Source organism: Staurois parvus, unplaced genomic scaffold (genome assembly GCF_062004578.1).
Source record: "Staurois parvus isolate SC_StPar_1 unplaced genomic scaffold, SC_StPar_1.0 ptg000612l, whole genome shotgun sequence".
In the NCBI taxonomy this organism is placed as follows: domain Eukaryota; kingdom Metazoa; phylum Chordata; class Amphibia; order Anura; family Ranidae; genus Staurois; species Staurois parvus.
In genome coordinates, this window is record NW_028318408.1 from 1,165,529 (window position 1) to 1,182,064 (window position 16,536).

Here is a 16,536-nt window from a genome sequence, read left to right on the forward strand (position 1 = left end):
GAGTTTGTGATAAGAAGGTCATGGACAGAGGAGAGTTTGTTACAGACAGAGCGGGCATTCCGGAGGACCCAGATTGTGTGGATTGCGACTACTATTGGAGGATATAGGGGTGCAGGGTGTGTTGATCAAAGGAAAAAGATGGCGGCAAAGGATTTGCGGAAATGTCTTCAGATGTTAGGAGAAGCAGAAGGGTAAGGGAGGTAAAATGGGAGTATGACTTATATGGAGGGACAGGGCCCAGTGTCCTGGAGGTTTTATTATTATGTGAGCTCAGAATTAGTAGGAGTTGATGAGTACAGTAATAACTCCCAGCATGTTCTGGAACTAGGTTCCTTCCTCAGGGAACAAGTGGGTATAGTAGTTAGTCAATGCATGTGTGACATCCAATAATGATAAAAACTGCCCAAGAAAAGGAGCCGGCAGGGGCGGACTGACCATTTGGAAACTCGGGCACTGCCCTAGGGCCCGGGGTCAGTAGGGGGCCCCATGAGATGCCCCTGGTACCTTTTTTATAGGCTTTTTTGAGTTTGGGCAAGGACACAGGGGCCCCATGATCCCCTATTGCCCGGGGGCCCCATGAGTTGTCAGTCCGCCCCTGGGAGCCGGTATTTGGTTATACTGACACATAGACTCACTAGCTACTATACCCACCTCCCCCCGAAGAAGGAACCTAGTTCTGAAACATGTTGGGAGTTAATGGATGACTAGACCAAGATATATTCACCTTGGAAGTCTATATCGTTGTATTTTATCCCACAAGGGTAAATGTTCAGTGTCCAGGTTTTTTTTCTTGCTGTACGTGTAACTCCAGTTGAACCATTGAAAGATTTTATAGGCCCTTGGGCCAAATCTTTATTAACAAGTGTGTTAACAAATAAAGATGGACAATTGGTCTTTTAGACAATTTTTCCTATTTTGTTTCTGCCATTGAAAGTCCCAAGGGGATTTATACTTACCTTTTCGGTCCTATATTTGCATGTTCCATTATTGGAATGGTAGTGAAATGGGAGTGATATCCTACTGCTCAAGGTCCTCGCCGAGGTCTGATTTTTCACGATTCAAATAATGTCAACCTCAGGGATAGATGGGTTAAGCTGTAACCAGTATCTGTACTTTTGTAGCAACAGCTGTCTCCTAGAGCTACTAAAAAATGGACTCACAAGGAAAATGCAGGAATTCTCTGGATGAGGCCATCCTGGCTGTTTCCTAGGCTCTCCACAGTTCCCTGGTCTATGGCAGTCACCTTTAGTTTTTCATCTCAGGCCCCCATCCTTTCCTTCATGCTTCAAGACAACAAAGAGACTCTGGCCGTGATTTACTAAGAATTGAGTCTACCAGCAGACGCTGAACATTCAGGCAGACTCAATTCAATCAAGACCTGTCAGTCTTCTGAAAGGCGTCCAGCAAACTCATTGAAAAGCGTCTACTTGTACACTCTTTCCTGTTAGTAAATGTGGAATCGTGTCTGGCACATTTTTAGGTGCAAATATGTTCGTTACGTGGCGCACAACCACAGGCTTTGTTGGCGTTTTTCTGTTTGCATATGAGAATACTTAAAATTTAAGGTAAAAGTACACCTATATATATATATTTTTTTTTTGGTTGCTGTTTCTCCAAAATGATCAGACAACTAATGCATTTCCTAATGAAGGTCATACATTCTATTTTCAAATGTCAAACATTTCCACACTTATATCTCAAATAATTGGGAATGTCTAGTTCTATTTTCCCAATATAATGATATATCTTCCTTCTCTTTAATCACGTAACTATTCTATGTTAAAGTCATAGTGCAGCGCTATAAATGCATGTGATCAATCATAAACGCATGTAAAATCAAAAACGTGCAAATAAGTACCACACGTGCCATTCATAGGCACTCTCTGAGTTGGTACTCTCACACCAAGGACATTCCATTATTCAGGAATGATTAGATGAACTTTTTTAGCACCATTTACCAGTTTACATCATTATTTGCACTTTTTTGATTTTACATGCGTTGATGATTGATAACATGCATTTATAGCGCTGCACTATTACTGTAACATATTTCTATTCTGGGACTGTTGCCAATACCCTGAGTGCTGCTACCTTCATATCTATACCTAGATTTATATTCATCTTGTGTAATACTATTTTAGAAGTCTATATAATTTTATCAGCGCTCGCTTTATCATTATTTGTAAACAATGTAACTATTCTACATTGCAGCTCAAACTGTGTCTCCTACAGTGGCTGAGTGGTTAGAACTCAGAACTTACAGCATGTGGGTCATGGGTTCTAATCCCAGTCATGGCTGCACCTCAGTTTGCATGCTTTCTCTGCACGGGTGTGTTTCTGCCAACACTCCAAAGACATGCTGTTAGGTTAATTGGACCTAGTATATGTCTGAGTTTCTGGTCTTATGCAGGCCGTAGATGGGTCAAAAACAGCCATTTTTTTAAAGCAAAAAATCGATCGTTCAATAAAAAAATTGGCCGAATTTTGTCCCGTCTACGGACGGCATTTTTACTTCTGTCCCTTGCAGAGAGCTCCGCTATTATATTTTACATGAAAAGTCTTGCGGTTGCAACAATGTATCCATTTGTATCCATTTCGGATACAGATGGTTTTATTCGGATTCAAATAGATACATTGTTGCAACCGCAAGATTTTTCATGTAAAATATAATAGCGAACTGGAATTCTTCTTCTTTTTCTTCTTCTTGCAGGACACAGCTCATGCGCATATTTTTATCAGTAAAACGATCGGCCGATTTGTCTATCATTGCCGGAAAAATCGGACGATAGTCAAAATCGTCCGCGTCCTGTTCTTCTGACAAGTTTGAAACTTTCAATTTTCCTTCTGTTTATATTTCATTACAATTTTATCTTCTCTAAGGCTGCGTTCACACTAGCTTTGTCAGCAGGCGTCAGACAGGCATTTGGGAAGTGTTTTTTACGCTTTTCAAACACCTATGAAAATTCTGCACATGGCAGCACACAGTGCTGTTCACACTGAAGCGTTGGCATTGAGTCACGGCAAAACTGGTGCCTCATGTCCAGTCAGGAGGAGTTGAAGCCTCCCATTCAAGTCTATGGTGCCGCTCCTCAAATGCCTGGCAGACGTTTGCGGTGTGGTTGCGAGGCGTTTTTGGAGCGTTAATACCATTTAACGTCATTACAGGCATTTGTGGTGCAGTTTTAATGCTCGGTAAATGCTTCTCACATGCCTCAAAACCACTCATAGGGCATTTGGCGAGCTTTTGAGGAGCATTAAAAACGCTTCCCAAACACCTGTCAGATGCTATTGGGGCGTATGGTGAGAGTTAGAAATAAAGTCACGTGTGAACGAGCCCTTAAACCTCTCTCCTTATACAACTTGACCCCCTCCCCCCCCCTGTCATCACCTGTCCCCTCCCCCACCCCACCTGTCATCACCTGTCCCCTCCCCCACCCCACCTGTCATCACCTGTTCCCTCCCCCACCCCACCTGTCATCACCTGTCCCCTCCCCCACCCCACCTGTCATCACCTGTTCCCTCCCCCCGTCATCACCTGCCCCCTCCCCCACCCCCCTGTCATCACCTGTCCCCTCCCCCACCCCACCTGTCATCACCTGTTCCCTCCCCCACCCACCCCCCTGTCATCACCTGTCCCCTCCCCCACCCCACCTGTCATCACCTGTCCCCTCCCCCACCCCACCTGTCATCACCTGTCCCCTCCCCCACCCCCTGTCATCACCTGTTCCATCTGCCAATCTATGTATCCCCGCCCCACTCTTTTTATGTAACTATCTATTTCCTGATCTTGTTGTTGTGTCTCATTTCCTATCACCTCCAGCTCAGATCTCACATTATTATAGGATTCCTGATTGTATCTCACCTCTAGTCTGACTGAATTCACATTCCCTGGTCAGTCCCGTTCCCTGACCTATAATAACCTTTAGGGCCAGTTCACACTACATGTGTTTCAGTTGCTTTTTTTGCATTCAAAACGCACAGAAAGAAGGTTATATGGTTGTCAATGTCATAGTTCACATCAGCGCTTGCCGTTCCAGTGCGTTGCAGGTGATGCCAAAAAAGTCGAATAGGCTGCATTGTTTATGCATAGAACTGTACTGGAACGAGGAAAAACGCACATGTCCCTAATTACATTTAAGAAAAAGAGGGGGAAAAAATTAACTGGAATGCATAAAAAAATGCACTGGAACACGTCAAAAACGCATCCAAAATGCACTGGAACACGCTAAACATGCATCAAAAAAGTGCATGCAAAAACATCAGGAACACATCTAGACTGTTTCTATAGTGTGAACTGGCCCTTAGGACTTGTTCACACCATTGGTGGTGCAGAACGCATGCAAGAACACGCATTGTCCTGCACAGCAAAGAAATGCAATGCCCTCTGCACATGTGCGCAAGTACCATGATGAAAACTTAATTGCACCTCCACATGTCTAGTAAACACAGAGGCATTCACAGCCACCAAAACGCATGGCACCATACTACTACTGTGCGGTTAGGTGTAACACACTTTTACAATAACATGCCTGCAGTATCTCTGCATGTTCCCACATGTTAGGCAGCCCATTGAAATTACTGAGCTGAGGAAAAGAAAAAGTAAAAAATGCCCCATTCACACGGGTCCTCTGTCCTGTACAGCATGAATGAGGGGGTTGTTCATGTGGCTGGAAACACAGGTTTTAATATGTGACACAATAGAAATGCTGCAGATCCTAATTTGACAAGCATATGGGTGCAGGTGTGAAGGAAGGGGAAGTGGCCCTGAATGCTCACTGTCTGTGTTCAGGGCTGTACACCTGCACCCATATGCCTGTCAGATTAGGACCTGCAGCAATACCATAATGTAACATAGGTTGCCTGCAAACGGCGACAGCCACAAAAACCAACCACTGATTCCCACTCTACAGGCCACAGCACCCATGTGAATGAGCCCCAACACTTCCATTACACACACAGCTTGATTTATGAACTCAGTACAGTTTTATCATTTAGATTTCACAGGAATATGGTTGGGATTATGTCCATTAATAATGTTTTTAGTGTATTTTTACCATAAATATAATTTGGATATTTTCTCTGGCGGTGGGGGGCTGTCAGGTATGCTGTACGGGGCCCCGTGATATCTAACAGTGGCCCTGGGTGTATGCTTGTGTCTGTGCCACCTGTATAGTTAGGAAGAACCTTGAACCTCTGCTATGTACCTCAATGGATCTAGGAATTGGACATGTTTCCTCCTGAAGATACAACAATTATTAGTAATGTTTCCCCGGCCAATGAGGATCAGCTCCTCGGTGGAGAACAGCGATCTCGCCATGTCCAGATGTGGTCTGGAATTCCACAAAAGAACAATTCATAAAACTAAAACATAGACTTGTAAATGACCACTAAACTCTCCTAACTACACTCCCATCCACTCACACTCCCCACTACCACTTCCGGGTGTGTGCAAACGTCCTGCCGCCAACGTCATGACGTATTTCCGGTATGACAGCTGCTCTAGCGCCTCCTCCAACAGCCGTCTTGGCATTTATTTGTGCACCATAGCAATTTTACATGCGGCTCCAGTGTGTATATGACATTGGTGAATGTATGTTTGCAGCTATACTGTGTATATGACATTGGTGAATGTATGCTTGCAGCTATACTGTGTATATGACATTGGTGAATGTATGCTTGCAGCTATACTGTGTATATGACATTGGTGAATGTATGCTTGCAGCTATACTGTGTATATGACATTGGTGAATGTATGCTTGCAGCTATACTGTGTATATGACATTGGTGAATGTATGCTTGCGGCTATACTGTGTATATGACATTGGTGAATGTATGCTTGCAGCTATACTGTGTATATGACATTGGTGAATGTATGCTTGCAGCTATACTGTGTATATGACATTGGTGAATGTATGCTTGCGGCTATACTGTGTATATGACATTGGTGAATGTATGCTTGCGGCTATACTGTGTATATGACATTGGTGAATGTATGCTTGCAGCTATACTGTGTATATGACATTGGTGAATGTATGCTTGCGGCTATTCTATGTATATTACATTGGTGAATGTATGCTTGCGGCTATACTGTGTATGACATTGGTGAATGTATGTTTGTGGCTATATTGTGTATATGACATTGGTGAATGTATGCTTGTGGCTATACTGTGTATATGACATTGGTGAATGTATGCTTGTGGCTATACTGTGTATATGACATTGGTGAATGTATGCTTGCAGCTCTACTGTGTATATGACATTGGTGAATGTATGCTTGCAGCTATACTGTGTATATGACATTGGTGAATGTATGCTTGCAGCTATACTGTGTATATGACATTGGTGAATGTATGCTTGCAGCTATACTGTGTATATGACATTGGTGAATGTATGCATGCAGCTATACTGTGTATATGACATTGGCGAATATGTATTTGCCAGTAAAGGCCCAAAGTCAACTTAAATTGGGGGCCCAATTTATTACTGTTAAGAGGATTGTAGAAGAAGAATAGCTAGCTGCACATTGAACACAACCTATTCATTGGTACATAACATGGTCTTGTGGTGCAATAGGGGGCTTTTGGTTGGTTAGTTTGGACATACTTGCACATGTGCACTCTAACAAGGAAGATTTGGGCATATTATATAGCTAGTAAAAATAAGTGTTAGGGGTGCGAGTAAATTTATTTATGGTACTTCTATAGGGCTGTCAATTTACGCAGCGCTTTACATATATATGTTGTAAATTCACATCAGTCCCTAACTCTCAAGGGACATACAATCTAAAGGTCCCTAACTTACATTCATATATATACTAGGGCCAATTTTGACAATTGTGACCACGGTGTAAGTCCCATGATGTGACCACGGTGTAAGTCCCATGATGTGACCGCGGTGTAAGTCACATGATGTGACCGTGGTGTAAGTCCCATGATGTGACCGTGGTGTTGAAAAAAAAAAACAGTTATATTTGAAAGTTGAAAAATGACAGTTTTTTAAAGTGGCAATAAAATGCAGATAATTTTTGACAATGAAAAAAAATTACATTTTAAAAAAGAGGGGTTTTTTTGACAGTTGAAAAATGACAGTTTTTTGTCATTTGAAAAATGATAGTTTTGTTAATTGAAATAGTACAGGTTTTTTTGACAGAGGCAAAAAATTAGTTATTTTTGTCAGTTAAAAAACAACATTTATTTTTGACAGTAGAAAAAATGATAGTTGCAAACATTGACAGTTATTTTTGATGGTTAAAAAAATTATGTTTTTGTTGTCACTTAAAAAAAATTGTTATTTTTTGTCAGTAGAAAAATGAGTTATATTTGACATTTGAAAATTACAGTTAATTTTTTACAGTGGAAAAAATGGCAATTAAAAAATTAGTGTTTTTGACAGTTGAAAAATGACAGCTAATTTCTTGTAAAAAAAAAAACATTTTTTTTATAATTAAAAATTACAGTTATGTTTTTATTTTGGCAAGAAATGACAGGTAATTTTTGACTGTGGAAAAAATGGCAATTGAAAAATGAGGGGTTTTGACAGTTGAAAAAAGACAGTTATTTTTTGTCATAAAATTTTTTTTTTTTTTTCACAGTTGAAAAACAACAGTTATGTTTGACAGTTGGAAAATGATAGGTTTTTTTTACAGTGGCAATAAAATGCAGATAATTTTTGACAGTGAAAAAAAAAAATCACATTTAAAAACAGAGGGTTTTTTGACAGGTGAAAATGACAGTTAATTTTTGACAGTGGAAAAAATGGCAATTGAAAAATTAGGGTTTTTTTAAAGTTGAAAAATTACATTTATTTTTAACAGTCGAAAAACAGTTATAGTTGACAGTTGAAAAATGACAGTTTTTTTTACAGTGGCAATAAAATGTAGATAATTTGACAGTGAAAAAAAAAATCTAATTCAAAAAAGAGGTTTTTTTTGACAGTTGAAAAATGATAGTTTTTTTGACAGTGGCAAAAAATGAGTTATTTTTTTGTCAATTGAAAATTGACATTCATTTTAGCCAGTTGAAAAATGACAGTAGCAAAAATGACAGTTATTTTTGTGATTTAAAAAAATGAGTTATTTTTTGTCAGTTAAAAAATGACAGTTATTGTTGTTGTTTTTTTCAGCAAATTTTCCAACTGTCAAAAAAAACCTCATTTTTCAATTGCCATTTTTTCCACTGTCAAAAATAACTAATTGTTCTACTCTCAAATATAACTGTTGTTTTTCAAAAATAAAATTTTAACTCACAAAAAATCATTTTTAAAAAGTAAAAAAAAAAGAATAATTTTTCAGTTGTCATTTTTGCCACTGTCAAAAATAACTGTCATTTTTCAACTGACAAAAAACCCTCATTTTTAATTGTCAAAAATAAGTCATATTTTGTCTCTGTCAAAAAATGAACTAATTTTTCAATGGTCAAAAATAATTATCAACTGACAAAATAACTGTCATTTTTCAACTGTAAAAAATCTCATTTTCAATTGGAAGAAATAACTGTCATTTTTTAAATGACCAAAAAAATACTATTTTTTCAACTGTCTTTTTTGCCACTGTCAAAAAAACCTGTCATTTTACAATTTAATAAAAATAACTCATTTTGAAACTGCCAATATACCTGTCATCTTTTAATTGTCATAAAAACTCTCATTTTTCAACTGTCATTTTATTGCCACTGTCAAAAATAAGTGTGACAAGCATGCAGCCAGTGAAGGCGGAACACTCGGACCTCCTGCATGCTTGTTCCTGGTCAGTGACACACTAGGGAGTGAAGTGAAGTTTAGGATGAAGATGACGGCCCTGGAACCTGCAGCTTTCTCCACAAATCACTCCTGTTTCCTGCCCTTCCTCCTATTGGCTGAGTATTGCCCCAATCACCAATCAGATCATCCGCCTTGTGATGTCTCTGGGTGGATCTCTCACTTCTGGCTCCTCCCACATATCTTTATACAACCTACAAATACAAATACTGCAACATGGAGGGGCTGAGTGAAGGTGGTGGTGAAGGTGTGGAGGTGTCGGATCGGGTCACACAGATCATAGAAGGAGATCCGCCCGGCCTCATAATCCAGATCTATCCTGACTCTGGTACTGGAGACACCGCCGGGGAATGGGGTCCAATTACTGTCATGTCTCACTGAGCACTGATTACCCCCCAACCTCTCCAACACCCAGGACTTCTTATTATCTCCAATCCCTGACTGACCTCCTCTCCTGTCTATATTGGGGTAACACATCCCGACTCTCCAGGACCGTGACCCCCCGACATCCACGTCCCAGTAATGTCTCCCGGAGGAGAAGCTCTGACTGCTCATCACCTGATAATCCTGGAACCTCTCTGGTGTTTCTGGCCGATTCTGATGTGATGATGATGAGGATGCAGTTTTCCCATCATCTGATATATGTAGATCATTAGCAGCTGTCCTCACATCCAGTAATATGTCTGTAACTCCCGACACCCCCCGGGTTTGCTGTACAGCCCCAATATTTGGTCCTTCAGTGGGGGAGGGTTGGGGGTCTGGCCTGGATGGTGGACCATTGATGGGACCTATGCCCTTTGTAGTAGAATGTGGAGAGACATGTGTGCCTGTACATTTCTGTACATTGACCCCAGACATGATATCAGATAAACCCGTGTGTAATGTGTGTGAGATCCCCCCCACATCCCCATCCCCTCCATCATGGAGGAGGTTCTCATGTCTCTCTCTGTCCTCATCATCTCCATCCTCAGTATTACACAAGTCACCTGTGTCTGATTCCTGTAGGACAGTCAGTGGATTCGTCATGTTACACAGCTCCTCAATGTCCCTCATCTTCCTGGACAGCTCCTCCTTCTTTATTTCCAGATCACGAATATAATCCAACATGGGACAGGAGACCCGCTCTGCCCACCCAGAGATGTCCCTCAGGACTCTCTTCTCCAGGTCTTCCAGACGTCTCCTGAGGTCTCTGAACAGAGCAGTGACTCTCTTGGTTTCATCATCTGCTTTTCCTTGTACTTTCCTCCTGCATTCCTGCAGACTCTGGACTCTTTTCTCCATCTCCTCTCTCTCTGTCATCAGTTTCTGCAGAACATTCCTCAGTTTCTTCTTCTTCATCTCAGAGGCCTCCTCCAGAGTCTCCACCTGGTGTCCCCGATGTTCTCCGGCCAAACTGCAGGACACACAGATACAGATGGAGTCCTCGGTGCAGTAATACTCCAGGATCTTCTTATGGATGGAGCATTTCCTGTCCTTCAGGGAAGTGGTGGGGTCACATAGGACGTGTTCTGGTGACTTGCTGTGGACTCTCAGGTGGTTGTCACACAGAGAAGCTTCACAATGCAGACAGGATTTCACAGCCGGTACAGGAGTGTGAATACAGTAAGTACAGAAGACCCCGGACTCCTCCTGCTCTGGATGGGTAGACTGGAAGTTCTCCACTATGTTACGTAGTGTTATGTTCCTCCTCAGTGCAGGACGTTCCTGGAACTCTTCTCTGCATTCAGGACAGGAATAACCTCTAGACCCCTCCTGTGTATCCAACACACGGCCAATACAGTCCCGGCAGAAGTTGTGTCCACATCTCAGGGTTACAGGATCTGTATAAATGTTCAGACAGACGGAACATTCCAGCTCCTTCCTCAGATCAGAAGACGCCATCGCTGAGAGCAGAAGACAGAATGACGGGGAAAGTCTCTGACACTCCGTATCCAGTGTGACCCGTTCTGAACCCTCCTACAGGGGGGAGGTGTACATTCCTACACAGGGAGAGGCTGGGACTGAGACACGTAGCTAGAAGAATTCTTCTACAGAAGGACACAGACATGTAATAAGTAGTGACGGGTCCAACACCCCCCTGTTCGGTTCGCGGTCCAACATTCCAACTTGACGAAAGTTCAACCGCAAACTTCAAACTCAATGCAAGTCTATGGGACTGGAACTTGTAAATGGAAAAGTGACCATTCTGAAGGCTTTTATGCCAGTTATTGGCCCCAGAAGTGGTATGGGGACTCGGGGACGGCCCTGAGGGACAGGAATCAGTGGGGGGAAAAAAAGTACAGTTTTTAAAGGGGCCGTCATTTTTCATTGCTAAAAGGAAAAAAAAAAAATGGTAACATGCAATTATCATGCCTGGGGGGTCCCCATAAACTCCCTGCAAAGTTGCACATCTGTACAATGTATAGAACCTGCTGCACCATGACTCACATTTATATTAATAAAAAAAAAAGGATGTGTGGGGTCCCCCCTAATCCATACAGACCCATTAGGTCCGGTGGGAAGGTTAGGAGGGGCCCTACAGTGACATTTTTTTTAAAGTGCGTGGGGTTCCCCCTAAAAGCCGAACCAGGTCCTTTAGACCTGATAGGACTTCTAAGAAGAACCCCACCCTCCAAAAATAGGTGGAAAAAGTGTGGGGTCCCTCCTAACTTCCTACCAGACCCTTGATCCGAGCACAGACCTATCAGGCCAGGAAGGGGGGGATGAACGAGCGGCCCTCCCCTCCCTGGGCCTTACCAGGACACATGCCCTCAGCATGGAGACAAGGGCCTCTTTCCCCAAAACCCTGGTTGTGGGGGTCTGCGGGCAGGGGGCTCATTAGCATCAGGGTACCCGTTTAAATAAGGAGGCACCCTGATGCTGCCCCCCTTGTGAATGAGTAAGGGGTAAAAAATAAATAAAATTGGGCCTTGTGTGTTGGTGGGGCCCTAAACCAAACAAATAGTTGGAAGCGACCATAATCAGGATTGAGGAATAGGATAGGCAGCATAGGCAGTCTTCAAGGGATCCCAGATCCCTAACAAATGGGATCAGTTACATCAGCATCAGGGACAAGATAGTTGCTGTTGATCCAGGACTGATTCTTGTTGATAAATGTCAGCTGGTCAGCGGAGTCTGTGGACAGACGCACTCTTTTATCAGCCACAAAACCTCCAGCAGCACTGAATGTCCGTTCGGAAAGCACGCTGGGTGCAGGACAGGTCAGTAGCTCGATGGCATATTGAGCGAGTTCTGGACAGTGATCCATCCTCAAGACCCAGTAACCCAGTGGATGTTCAGTTGGAAAGGTCTCCAAGTCTGCTCTTGCCCCTAGATAATCCTGCACCATATGATGCAGACCCTGCCGATGGGTGCTTAAACCTAACATCCCTGGGCACTGAGGACTAAAGAACTGTTTGAAGGCATCGGTCAGCAGGCCACCTTCTCCACCGCTCTTCCTTTGACAGAACGAAGCCTCAGAAACACGTTGTCCAGGAAATAGTAACCTCCCATTGTCTGGAAAGGTGCTACACAAATGTTTTTTCAAGGCGTCCTCAAGATGTTTCATCCTCTGCTCCCTCTGTGAAGACTGGATGAGCTCTGCAACGTCACCCTTGTAACGTGGATCAAGAGGGGTTGTCAACTAGTATTGATCCCTCTCCTTGATACCCCGAATCCTCGGGCTCTTACACAGGCTTTGCAGAATCAGGGAGCCCATGCAGTGTAAGTTTGAGAAGGCAGGAGATTCTGAGTCCTCTGGGTCACTGAGGATGACATTGTCAGGAACTACCTCCTCCCAGCCACGTACTACTCCTGGCTGGGTTTCTGGGGACTGAAAACCACCCCTTGAAGACTGCTGTATGTGATCCTCTACTTCCATGGTGCTGCGATCCTCCTCCTTCTCTTCCTCCTCCTGCTGTGTGTTTTGTGGCCCCTCAGGAATGGTTTCTGCATAAAGGAGGCCTTGAGAGGACAGGAAATCCTCCTCTTCCTCCCTCTGTTCTTTCTCAAGTGCCCTGTCCATGATTCCACGCAGCGTGTGCTCCAGCAGGAAGACTAGAGGGATAATGTCACTGATACATGCATTGTCACGGCTCACCATCCCTGTGGCCCCTCAAATGGTGACAGGACAGTGCATGCATCCTTTTCAGCAGCCACTGGTGTGGTGAAAAGAAGCCAAGTTCCCCTGAGCCTGTCCTTGTGCCATATTCACACAGGTACTCATTGTTGGCCCTCTGCTGTGTGTGCAGCCGCTGCAGCATTGCCAATGTTGACTTCCACCTGGTGGACATGTCACAAATGAGGTGGATGGTGGGCAGGTTGAATTCCCGTTGAATGTCAGCCAGCCGAACACTGACCGTGTATGACCGCCGGAAATGGCCACAGACTTTTCTGGCCTGCCTCAGAAGATCTTGAAAGCCTGGGTACCTGTTCAAGAAACACTGCACCACCAAATTCAGGACGTGTGCCATGCATGGACCATGTGCCAAGTGTCCCTGTTGGAGGGTGGAGAGAAGGGTGGTGCCATAGTCATACAACCAATCATGGCTCAATCTGCCGTGGTGTCAACCATCTCTGAGCCGGCCCCTGCAGAGCTGACAGAATCTCTGGCCCGGGGAGACTCCTGTCCCCTAGACAGACCAGCTGAAGCACCACGTGGCATCTCTTAGCCTGACTGCTTGTGTAGCCCCTTGAATGCTTACGGAGCACTGCTGGTTCAGAGGACAATTCAGAAGAAGAGGCCATAGAGGCAGAGGAAGAGGAGGGGGTGGGGCAGACACATGTGGCAGAATCCCCACTAGATTTTTGGAGGCGTGGTGGTGGAACAAACTCCAGCACTGAACCCTGTCCTGCATCCTTCCCAGCAGCTAGTAGAGTCACCCAGTGTGCCGTGAAGGATATGTAACGTCCCTGACCACGCCTGCTGGACCACGTGTCAGTAATGTGGACCTTGCTGCTGACCGCCCTGTCCAACGAGGCCAAAACATTGCCTTCCACATGATGGTACAGAGCTGGAATGGTCTTACGTGATAATTGTCATCTTTTGAGAACCTGCCACTGTGGTACAGCACATTCTGCAAATTCACGGAAGGGGGCGGAGTCCACCAGATGGAAAGGCAGAAGTTGTAATGAAGTAATTGGCCAGGCTAGCATTTAGATGCTGAGAATGTGGATGGGTGGGACATGGGGACGGGTGGGACATGTGGATGGGTGGGAGATGTGGATGGATAGGACATGTGGATGGGCGGGACATGTGGATGGGCGGGAGCTGTGGATGGGTGGGACATATGGATGGGTGGAACCTGTGGATGAGTGGGACCTGGGAATGGGCGGGACCTGTGGATGGGCGGAACATGTGGATGGGCTGGACATGTGGACGGGTGGGACACGTGGACGGGTGGGACATGTGGACGGGTGGGATATATGGATGGGTGGGACCTGTGGATGGGCGGGACATGTGGATGGGTGGGACCTGTGGATGGGTGGGACATGTGTATGTGTGGGACATGTGGATGGGTGGGACATGGGGACGGGTGGGACATGTGGATGGGCGGGGCATGTGGATGGGCGGGACATGTGGATGGGTGGGACATGTGGATGGGCGGGACATGTGGATGGGTGGGACAGTATTTTTTCACGGTTCAGCAAATGGGGTAGTGAAATGTTCCTGCTGAAATGATCAGGTGGTGTACTGCTATCAGATGGGGTGCAGGACCTGTGGCCCCCATTGCTGTACCATCACTCCTCTCAGTGGAGGCTGTTGAGAAGACCGGATTTATTACAGAGGAGGTAGAGATCCCAGATGAGGACCAAGAAGAAGTCTGCACTGTTTTCGGATGTGGGCCTTTCAGGTGCTGTTGCTAGAGATGAGCGAATTATTCAAAAATTTGGTTCGGCTGATTCGCCGAATAAATTCGCTTCGAGCCGAATATATTCGCTGCGAATTTAACTTATAAAAAGGGTTTCTAGGCTTCAGAGAGCCTTTATATTAGTGCAGAACACTGTACCTTTAATTTAAATGCCCTTGGAGTCTACTGGGGAAGAGAAATAATACTGTCAGTCAGTATGACATGCAGATGAGTGCCGTCGATCTTAGAATCACCGCACACTTCACTCATTTGGGCAGTCACGGGGCCAAAACCAGAGTGTGGAGCCACAGTGTGGCGGTGGAGGCAGCAGCAATGGGAGGCCATACAGCACCCTATGACAAAATGGAACCCACCAGCAGTGTGAGGAGACCTGAAAGTGGCACATGGCAGAGTGTGGCGATGGAGACAGCAGCAATGGGAGGCCGTACAGGGACCCATGACACACTCTGGACCTTGCAGCAGCATGAGGAGGCGGTACAGGGGCCCATGACAGATTACGGGCCTGGCAGCAGCATGAGGAGGCGGTACAGGGGCCCATGACAGATTACGGGCCTGGCAGCAGCATGAGGAGGCGGTACAGGGGCCCATGACAGATTACGGGCCTGGCAGCAGCATGAGGAGGCGGTACAGGGACCCATGACACACTCTGGACCTGGCAGCAGCATGAGGAGTCGGTACGGGGGCCCATGGCAGATTACGGGCCTGGCAGCAGCATGAGGAGGCGGTACAGGGGCCCATGGCAGAGTGGCGGAGCATAAGCAGCTTCAATTGAAGGCCATACACATGTCATGAATGCATTATGGGTCAGCGCGCCTTGTCTGCGCGCCTTCCCAGAGATCCCCGCCCCATCTTCTCTGTCCATTTTCTCCGTCGCCACACATGTCGCCGCCATTTTTGGGAAAATTCGATTCGTGCATCCAAAGTTTGCTAATCTTCGGATTTGTCGCGAATAGAATTTTTCCAAATCTTCGGAACGAATTCCACTTCGTCATGTTCGATTCGCTCATCTCTAGCTGTTGCCAATGGGTTGCATGGCGGCTCGTCATATGTCTGGTCCAGCATGTGGTGCCCAAGCGGCTGGTGTTTTGGCCACGCTTGGTCTGCTTCAGACAGAGACTGCAAATAGCAATGCTGCGATCTGCTGCACATGTGTTGGAATAAGCCCACACCAGAGAACTTGTGGAAGTCTGCATGGAGTCAGCAGTGCCCCGCCCCTGAGGAGCTCTGTCATGTGATGCCATCGGTTGGCTGTCCTTACGCCTGTCCCTGGAGGACATCCTGCCTCGTTGGAGTTCTGCCTCCTCCTCACTGTCCTCCTCTGTTCTCTCACCCAAGTACAGTCAGTGACCTCATCATCCCCATCCTCCTCATCACTGGACCCAACTTGGCAGTGTGCTGCGGCTGGGGGAACATGACTGCCAATTTCTTTTCCCTCACTGGCGCCCCCTCTCTCTAGGCTCACGTCACTCCTTTCCTCATCCTGGGAACCAACATCGGAGCATTCAGATTGCTGCCCATCCTCCAGCAGCATGGGACTGACACCAGGATCACATGACTGAGGTGACTCCTCCATGCATGATGGTGGGGCTACGGAAGGAGCAGCTGTGGTGGACAAGGAGCCTGTGGAACAGGCCGCTTTGGCAGCTGCGGTGGAAGGCAAAATAGTATGATCCTGGGTGACAGAGGATGAGGAGGATGAGGATGACTGAGTTATCCCCTCCCCCACCTCTTCTGCATGTTGTGGCTCAATAATACGGCCAGCACCAGAAACAAAGGACAAGCGTGCCCTGCCTGCAGAGGATCCACCATGTCCACGGCCACCACTGGTCACTGTGGACACAGAGGCTGCTTGCCCTCTCTTAGCTGCCTGTGAGAATCTGCCTCTCCTTCTTGGCCTTTCCGACATGATGGGGATTTTAGGGGATTCCCCCTT

The 16,536-nt window shown here is 45.5% G+C and overlaps 1 protein-coding gene across 1 annotated transcript; it reads right to left on the reverse strand.

The window, feature by feature from the left end:
* Positions 1-6,665: 6,665 nt before the first annotated feature.
* Positions 6,666-10,641, reverse strand: LOC149449572 (E3 ubiquitin/ISG15 ligase TRIM25-like). Its single transcript, XM_089693058.1, has one exon. It carries the CDS (start codon positions 10,633-10,635, stop codon positions 8,914-8,916), a length of 1,722 nt encoding a protein of 573 aa, XP_089549184.1. The 5' UTR covers positions 10,636-10,641; the 3' UTR covers positions 6,666-8,913.
* Positions 10,642-16,536: the final 5,895 nt, after the last annotated feature.